Source organism: Kryptolebias marmoratus, linkage group LG8 (assembly GCF_001649575.2).
Source record: "Kryptolebias marmoratus isolate JLee-2015 linkage group LG8, ASM164957v2, whole genome shotgun sequence".
Classification (NCBI taxonomy): Eukaryota; Metazoa; Chordata; class Actinopteri; order Cyprinodontiformes; family Rivulidae; genus Kryptolebias; species Kryptolebias marmoratus.
Genome location: NC_051437.1, coordinates 19302705 through 19312041, shown reverse-complemented (window position 1 = coordinate 19312041; position 9337 = coordinate 19302705). Strand labels below are relative to the sequence as shown.

Sequence of the window (9337 nt, the reverse complement as noted above, 5' to 3'; positions counted from 1 at the left end):
GAGAGAGAGAGAGGGAGAGGGGGGGGGGGTTATCGCCCACGCTGGGTCTGAGTGACGCATTATATCTCTCTCTCACTACTGCCCTCTTCCCGCGTCACCCCTCCTTTTCTCCCTCCTCCTTTACAGCATCCCTGGAAGTCATTTACAAGATAACATGAATGAAAATATCCATCGGTCCCATTGTGCGATCTGTGAGCAACGCAGGGTGTGTGTGTCGGTGTGTGTGCTGGGAGACGGAGAGAAGTTGGTGAGGGAGGAGGGAGCAGGACGCAGGGAGTGGGGGGAGGGCAGAGAACAAAAGAGACTAATCTGAAGGAGATGACATGTTTCGGAGGAGTCAAATCAGGGGAATTAGAGTTTAGTGTCCCCTCACCTTGGCGGCAAATTCATTTAGAGAAGCCAAATCTGTGCGTCTCCACCCATGAGCACATCAACAGGCACAAAGAACAGACAGCGAGAGTGAAAAAGATAGGAGGAGGTGGTAGTGGAGGGGCGGGCGGAGAAGATGGAGGGGGGTCTGGTTTAATCATTCACAGGCAGCATGCGAGTCTATTCTTCGAACGTCAAAAGCGCATTTTGAATTCATTCCGGGCACTAAAAGTCTACTACCTCAAGGGCATTTTTTCTAAAAGTGACTAAGACGTAAAACGTTATGAATTTAAAAGTTGAGCTAAACTTGAAAAGTATGCTGTTTGATTGAAAAAAATAAAATAAAATAAGGAGGCAACAGAGCTTTAGGGGGTCACATGGGGTAAGGTGGCTGAAATGGGCATCCTGGTTCCTCGAGGGTCTGCCTGGCTTGTTAAACATTCCTGCCATTATGTGTGTTTGGAAGAGGGTCTCCTCGCTCAAGTGGAGAAGTGGAAAGAGGAGGGAGGAGAGGGGTTTAACTGTGGTGAGGGTCTATGTGGGGGATGGGTAGTTTTTTTTTTTTAAAGGACTGAAGTGAGTGCTGGCTGCATGGATGTAGCCTTCACTGTGAGAGGAGGGAAACCATAGCAAGGTCTGTGCAGAGATGTGCTCCCATTATTTCAGCAGCAGCAGCGGCAAGTTTAACTTCTTCTACAATCCACTGCTTAATGCCACCCAGACAAAGACCAGGAGCTCTATACTTTCATAAAAGGGGGATAATTGTGAAGCCACTGAGTATAGTTACTCAGACTGAAACGCCTCAGTGAAATCCAATCCCGGTGGACACAGTTTCTCCAGTTACTGTTTCCACTGAGTTCTTGATTGATAGAACCTCATGATACACATGAAATTACTCAGTATTTCCCTTCAGCTGTAACTCTTTGTTGAGCCTTCCCTTCTTCTAAGGCTGCCAAGCATGCCTAATCTAAAACACACCTTCCCTCAGCAAAAGAGCCGTGTGTTATTCAAAGATGCCGTTTAATTTGCTGCAGCATTCCAGCAGAAGATAGGGCGGGAGAGGGAGGGGAGGCAGCTCTTGGATATTATCGGCTCGCTTTACTCTTGCAAGTCAACAACAATGAGCAATGCGAACACGACCATATACGTCTGTGTTTTGTAAACAGTGCTGCAGGGAAGGGGAGGGGTGTGTGTGTGTGTGTGTGAGAGAATATTTTAGGATACAAGACAAGCTTATTAAATCAAAAGGAGTGTTTGTTTAAGTCATGCTCGCAGGCGGAGAGAGCTGGCCATGAGGCAGGATGCACCTGCATTGTTAAAAGTGGTGCTGGGCTCGAACTGAAAGACACACGTGCATGAACACACAGGCACACGGCGACGAAGTGTGACTTCAGACAAACTCGCCTCTCTACTAATTCTAAAATTAAATGCAGTAATGAACGCACAAGGGTCTGAGAGACCTCGAGGGCCACTAAAGATAGGGGGGGAGAAAAAAAAATGGTGTTGAAAGTGATTTACAGGTTCCAGCGGTGTCTGTGAGCGAGACCAGCTGATGACCGAGGCTGCCTCGGGCTGCTTCCCACCGGGTTGGTCCCAGTAGGGCGGCGTTACATGCAGTCAAGGCCTAAAGGTGAAAGGACACTTGATTCTTCCTCAGCTTCCCTTCCTCTACACCCTCCACCGCCCCAACAAGTCTCGGTTCTTTCTCGCTGGAAAAGCGGTGGGAAATACCTGGCAAGCAATACTATCAGCTCTCTACAATAGGGCAAGTCTACAGCTGACTGAGCTCCTAGGGGAGAACAGAGGCTCTTTGACAACACTCCCCCCCGCCCCCCCACTCTTCAACCCCTCTCCTTTCCCTCTCGGCTAGCCCACGCTTTCTCATTTAGCAGTCGGCAGGTGGTTGGATTTCACTAAAAAGCTCTTTTCCCGGAGTCTCTGGTGTAGGGAGAGATAGCAATGCAGAGAGGGCTTTTTAAAAATAGATCTGTTAGGTTAACGACAAGCTACAGACTCATACTGCCATGTTTCAACAGGAAATGACTCCTCGAGCTTATCTCTTATGTTAACTTGACTAGAAGCCCTTAAATGATTGACAGCTAGCCTCTGCAGCACGGGGGACATGCATTGCTAATGTGCTGTGCCAGTTGCCTTGGCTCTAGGTTCAACATTTACCCAGTTACACTTCACAGGCTTCTCATATAGATGCTCGAGATTACATTACCGAGCATTTCCTCTCTGAGGCATACTGCATAAAATGAGGATACATTTCTTAAAGAGCTATATCAATAATTACAGGTGCATTGAATGAAAGTAGCTGTCAGGAAGTCAGATAGCCTTCTGCACTTGTTTTTGTAAAAGAGCCCCGGTGAAATAAAATGTGGATCTATCAAATTAAGTTCAAGCTGTCATTTGCACTGAAATAAATTCTCATTTCATATAACGTGATGAGAAATTCAGGTGATGCGGAGGAAAAAAAAAAAAAAGGCTCCTGCGATTATAAAAAAACAAGAAATGTTAGCATGATTAACAGTTTATAGTTAGAAGACAGGAGGAGGATTGGGTATTGAGCTCAGTGTGTGTTTGTGTGTAAAATTTGTTCCTGCTGCACAGCTTGTTTTATATGCACTTGTCAAGCACACAAACACTGTCCCTCCAGCAGTCTGTGATGGCTGGAGCAAGAAGCACCAGCTGTCCACATGAAGAATTCCCACAACACTGATACACAAAATGTCTTTTTTTTTTTTTCTCCTCCCCTCACTTAAGTCCGCAATGTTTCTGTATTACACAAACGATCGCTTTCTAAAACCTTATGTGACTGAAGTCCTGTCAGTAGACTCATGAGGAAATGATGCTTAGTGACATAAACCGAGGTGAAGGAATAAGAGAAGCGGCTCTTTTTGAAAGGACTCCATTTTAAATTTGTCACAGTCAAAGTGATGGTGAGAAGAGGAGAGATGAGTTGGTAGCCATCCACTAACAACAAGCGGAGTCCTGCTGCAGTGGGGAGGGAATAAGTGTTGGGAATAAGACTGTGTTTATTAAACTGTGCTGCTGAGTCTGTTGCAGTGTGACTATCAAAGACTGGAACCGTGTATATTAAAATTACACCTTGTAAATGCATTGGTCTCTGCAACAAGCATGCATAGGTGTAACAGTGTAGCTGCTGGTGTACAAAACTTTAGTTATCAGTAGATTATGCATGTGTATATACTGGCTTTTTGTGTGTGTGTGTCTTTCCCCTTGCTACTACAGTGCCTTCTATTGATCCCCCCTGGCAATGTGTATAATCTCTAAAGAGAGGATCTATAATCTGAGGTGGTGGGGGTGGATGAGTGTGGAGAAAAGGCTCAGAGGTGTCTAACCGGGCCTGGAGAAGTGGTGAAAGCTCAGCCACAGGGCTCGGATCGATCTGGCAAGTCTGCTCACCCTGCACTGGGCTGTTCACCACACCAGCAGACCACAGAAATGGTCTGGGACACAGCTCCCCGGCCACTACCACGGACACACTCCTTCAACCTTTTAAACAGCAGCAAAGCCCGAGTTAGCTGCAGGCCTACCTACTGGTTACTCGCACTTCCCTTTCCCACTCGTCCCCATCCAATCGATGTGCACTAAGCTGCCTGAAATCATTTTAAAGAGATAGAAAGGCTAAGCAAAAACAGATTGGGGGGGTGGTGGCTGGAGACTGGGAGGGATTCCATATGAGCTTACCTCTTCTTTCTTATGTGATGACACTACTCTGTGTGTCTAGAGCAAAGTAATCAAAACAGCAACTGGTAGAAATTATGCTTTAGTTTCTGCACAGCCCTCCATCATAGTCCTCTTCTCCCTACATGTGGGGAGGCGCAAATCCCTCTCTGAGGGTGGTCAGTTTTACATATTGTATGTCACTAGACGGCTATAAAGGGATTTAACATTTAGTAAAGCATAATCCATCGCAGGCTTTGTGTCTGCCTAAGCTGCACACATCAAATCTGATTGCACGAAGGCTGCTACCAGTGACCAAGCAGGAGGAGGGAAACAAGCACACACACACACACACAGCTTATCAATAGAACAATAAGCAGAGGAGACAGCAGGAAGTCTGCTGGTGAGGTGGAGGATCTTCCATGATGACACCGGGAGGTAAATTACAAATGAGTGTACGGGTGCAGAGGCTGTCACTACCAGTCAAGGCTTATTCTTAATCTAAACTGATCTAACAACCCCAGTCCTCATGGTAGGGGTGGATCGTGACATTCAAGTCACGCTAAACCTGTCAAACTAATTGAAGGAGGGGACACGAAACATAAATATTGCCCATCAACCTGACACTGGCTGTGCTGTTCAGTCGAATGTGGAAGTATAAATACTGGGCGGGGCTAACGCACCGACGTGGTTCACTGTGTTTATATGCCTTTTGATGTGTGTTCACTTTTACAGGATAAAAAAACTAATTCTAATTCTCCCTCTTTCCACAGCCCAGCCATTGGCCTTAATTGTTTATCATAGCAGCCGTCACTGCACAAAAAGAACCTTCTTTTTTCTTTATTGGAAAAGGTTACCAATCGCACCCAGTACCAGGTGGAAAGAACTAACACAAAATGGCAGCGATAAAGAGTTAGCACCTTCAGTGAGTGGTGTTGACTCCAAATGTAAGCAAGGCCTTAAAGTTAGTTTTAAGAATATGTTCACCAGCTCTCGCATTAATAGAAACTAACACAAGCACCGACTAACCAATCGAATAAAAAGACCTGGTGGATCAATTTTTACCAGTTTTAATAAGGTGGTACCTTCGTTAAGTATAACTGTGTTGGGCTGAATTCTACTGTAGACTCCATTATTTGAACTTTCACTCAATTCTACATACGGTTAAATAAAAGGGCAAAATCATTCTTTACTTGTTCCTCAGTGGAGAAATTTGCCATACAAATATAGATAAAAAATGTAAAGATAGCAGCAATGATTTAGGTTTAAGCCTTGTTTACACAACGTTTATAAGTCAAACCTGAACATTTCTGTTGCATTTTGGACGTTCGTGTACTCGACAACGAGTGGCACCTTCGACACTGAAACCTTTTGAATCCAGGTCTCAGAATGGTAGTTTCTGGAAAACTCCCGGCAATGTTTCAAGGGATAACTCAACTTACATTAAATCGCACCACATCAGTAGTTTTTCTACATTTACACAAGTAGATCAGTAACAATGGCGGATAGCAGAGTGCCGTTTTCTGCTGCTAAGTCTGACAAGACAGACAGTCTAAGTTGTATTCGATTGTATTTTAAAGTCACATGAAGCAGCAGCCCAGCATCAATGTCAGTCCAAACAAAACGGGTTTTCACAATCAACATCGGAAAATCTCTAACATTTCCAGGAGATCGACCACGTAAAAAAATGTGGTCTTAGTTTGGCTTCTTTTTGTCAGCGAGTGTTGATTTTGTTGCCTGTAATAAAACCATTTGATAAACAGGATACATCAGATAAGGTTGGTTTTGTTTTCAGACCCAGTCAACACGTTGCACAGCAGTTCCAAAAGGTTTTCAGGAAAACGTCGTATCTTTTGGCGCCACAGACAATAGAATTCGTTCAGCAAGTCAAATGGTGATAGGATGAAATCATTATCATGGCTGTCGTCACAATCTAGTGAAGCACCACTTTGCTTTATTGACTCAGCTCAAGACAAAGCTCAGAGTGGGTCATAGAATTGATTGCATGATGCAGTGGTTTTAGCCTGAGGGAGGATTTCTGCTGTTAGAGAGTTGATACTTTGAAGAATACACCATCCCTCTGCAGCCCAACACAAAAGAGATGACTGGTTCCTCAAGAAAAATCAATTATTGATCATCTTTTCTTGTTTTCTTAAGTATATTTGAGCACTTCTGGTGTTCTAATTAGTAAGTAGTGAAAAGTTTGTAAATAAAGACCAACGTGTTTCCATAGCAGCGACTCACCTCCAGGTCTGTAAACAACATCGTCTTCTGTAATGAAGGATGTGATTTCTCCGTTCTCTGTGCGTTCGTAGCGCGACTTCTTTTTGGGCATCTTCTTTTTGCCCTTCTTGCCGGCCTCCTCGGCCGTGCCGCTGCCCCCACCAGTGCTGCCGTTGTCGTTGTCCTCGTCCTCGCTGTGCTCGCTCTCTGCATAGTTCTTGGCCCCGCCCTCCAGCGTACAGCTGCGGCGAGGCCGGGAGCTCTCGCTTTCACGGTCGCCCCGGTCCACGTCCTGCCGGCGGGACTTACCGGCCTCTCTTTTGTCCCTGTCCCTGTCTCTGTCTCTGTCCCGCTCTTTCTCCCTTTCCTTCTCTTTGTCGGCCGTCATGATCCGCCACGTGCCTTCCTCAGTCCTCTCACGGCTGGGCCTCCGTGAAAGGTAGACTGTGAGCCTGGGCTTCAGAATTCTGAATTTACCAGTCAAATCCAGGGAAAATTCGGCCACACCAACAACCCCAGAGTTTCAGGAAAACTGTAAACAAAACAAAAAGGACAATTAGTTTGAGCTTGTAACATTTGATTTTATGTTACTCTGTACATTTTTAGAGTAAATGGGTTTGTTTCAGTTAAAGGGGGATTTTCTTTCTTTTTTTTTTTGTGGGAGAGAAATACAAGCTTTAAGATGAGGTAACTGCAGACTACTCTCTGAGATCACAGTAATTGCTGGTATTTCCCCTCCAAACCATGAACGCTCTAGAGGAACAGTGATATCAAAGACAAACCTTCTAGCTTCCTGCTCGAACATACTTCCTTTTCTTTCAGAAAGAGAGATACTAAAGTAGCGTTTTTAAAACGAAGAGAAAAAAAGAATAAAAAAAGGCAAGTGCAGCAACTAAAGCAGTAGGCTAAAGGGAAGTCAAACCTGAATATGGAAGTGAAACATAGAGCCTAACAAAACTCCTCAGGGATGATTTGTTAAGGTTATTTTTTAAACAAAGTCTAGTTTGCTAGAGCACATAAAATATGTAGCATAGAGCTCAATGACAGAGTTACTAGAATAGCTTTGCTAAGACCATTTGTGATGACACCAGGCTCAATTCTGCTCATCCCTGAGTGTGTGTGTGTGTACTCTGGCTGCTGCACTGCACCCCACCCCAACCCACTGCCCTGGCTGACAGTCACTACTGTGATAATGTGAAGTGACAGCTCTGGAGGGAAGAATATAGCAATCCGCCGGGTGCGGGAGGGGAGAGGAAAGAGGCAGAGTCAGTCATTTGCCATGCTTAGTTCACTGCCACTTACAGCTATCTTCACCCAGCTACCACTTTCTCATGAAATCCTCCATAAACAGTGAAGTGGGCAAAGCCGAAGCGGCACACTGTCTACACCTACACATGCACCTACAAAGGAGGCTTCTCATTTACTGCCAGTGTTAACGCCCACCCCCCACAGCAACAATTTAACTAGAAATAGTTATTACAGCTCCCAGAGGGTTCAGGCCAGGCAATCAGCACCAGTGTTACCATGGTCGTGACGGCAGCGCGGGAGTGAAAAATGAGGGAGGGAAAAAAAAAAGAGAGACTGAGCCAGGTAGAGCTAAATCGGGGCCGAGCGAAAATTGAACAGCATATCTGCAGTTGAACAAGCCTTTATTGGCAGAGCCACAAAGAAGGCGAGGTGAAGAACAGAGAGAGGGTGGAAGGTGGGGGCAAAAAGAGAAAAAGCCTCTGTCTCGAACTAGCACACTGACACACACAAACACTATGAAGCTTATTTGACAACGGCCCTCCACAGCAGCGGGTGCTGTCATCTCGTGAGCAGACACCAACTGACAGGGCAGCTGCTCTTGTCGTCGGTTTCAACACAAACGCTGGGCCTGATTAAACCGCAGCCTCGTCACAGCCCCATTAATCACCTAATGATGAGTTACCACGGCGACCACGGGGCTGCCAGCGTACACACACAAGAACACATTAGCGAACACCGAAGATGAAAGGGCTCTGGAGCTTTCTAACGGGCGTGTTTTCGCGAGGATACACACACGCCACCAATACATACCTAAGATGGTGTGAAAAGACAAAGTGTGGGGGCCCCCGCGTCCAAAATTAACTTTCTGAACCAGCGGCTAACAGCTCAGGGAGAAAAACACTTACTCAAACAGATTTTTTTAATGCTTAAAAAAATACAAACAGTTCGGTGTCACCTACAAATCTATTTCGGTTTAAAAAACGCACACCAAACTTTACATTTGCTGGTAAGATTTTGCTATATATTTTTTAAATCTTATTTACAGCTGAAAAAAATCTTAATCCTAAAATTTACAGAACATAAACGTACATAACCAAACACAAAAGCCAATTGTAAGATTTTGCACACATAACAAGCTAATCATCACCACTGTGTAGTTATTACTCAAGGTTTTTACAGGGGTTGATGCAAGCATGGATGAAGTTCAGAGAAATGTCAAAATTAAGAGGGAGAAACTAGGCGCAATAGTGTGCATATCCAGTGATTTACCATAATCAGCAAAAGACAAAAAAGCAGAAAAATCCTTTAACGTGGACTAACTTATCATCTTCTAATATGGCAAACAGCACCTCCAGATTCACCTGTACAATTAAAAAAAAAAAACCTACCCAGTACCTGCATTTTACACCTGCCAGGTGTTCATTTCAATCTTTGGCTCTGTCTATTTCCAGCAGCATGTTATGGAGGTGTGACAAACACGCAAACATTGACAACAGCACCATCTGATAGCACATCTCTAATCCTGGGGGATGCCAGAAACAGTGTATAAGCTAAGTACCTCTTCTCTCCTCTAATCAGTAACATAAGCCTCTTCCAGTGAAACCAACAAGGACTTTAAACTGTTGCAAATGGAGGGTTGACCCGTTTCTCCTTTGATGTTCGAAGCAGATGTAAGCCCCTGTAAGGATCCACACTCTCTGCACTATTAGTTTGCATCTGGGCACACTTTGCACAACTGCCGGGTTTTCCAAAGTCTTCATCTCCAAATTACTTTGCTGAAACGTTGTAGTCTTTATTACCCCCCCCC

The 9337-nt window shown here is 44.8% G+C and overlaps 1 protein-coding gene across 5 annotated transcripts in view; it reads right to left on the bottom strand.

Moving 5' to 3' along the window:
• Positions 1–9337, bottom strand: part of rerea (arginine-glutamic acid dipeptide (RE) repeats a) — a 124004-nt gene that overhangs the window by 64764 nt on the left and 49903 nt on the right. For all 5 annotated transcript variants that reach the window (XM_017417710.3, XM_037977103.1, XM_017417709.3 and 2 more), the window contains exon 2: positions 6304–6814. In XM_017417710.3, coding sequence (XP_017273199.1) covers positions 6304–6670 — 367 coding nt within the window. In that variant the 5' untranslated portion in view covers positions 6671–6814. The remainder of the gene's footprint in view (positions 1–6303; positions 6815–9337) is intronic.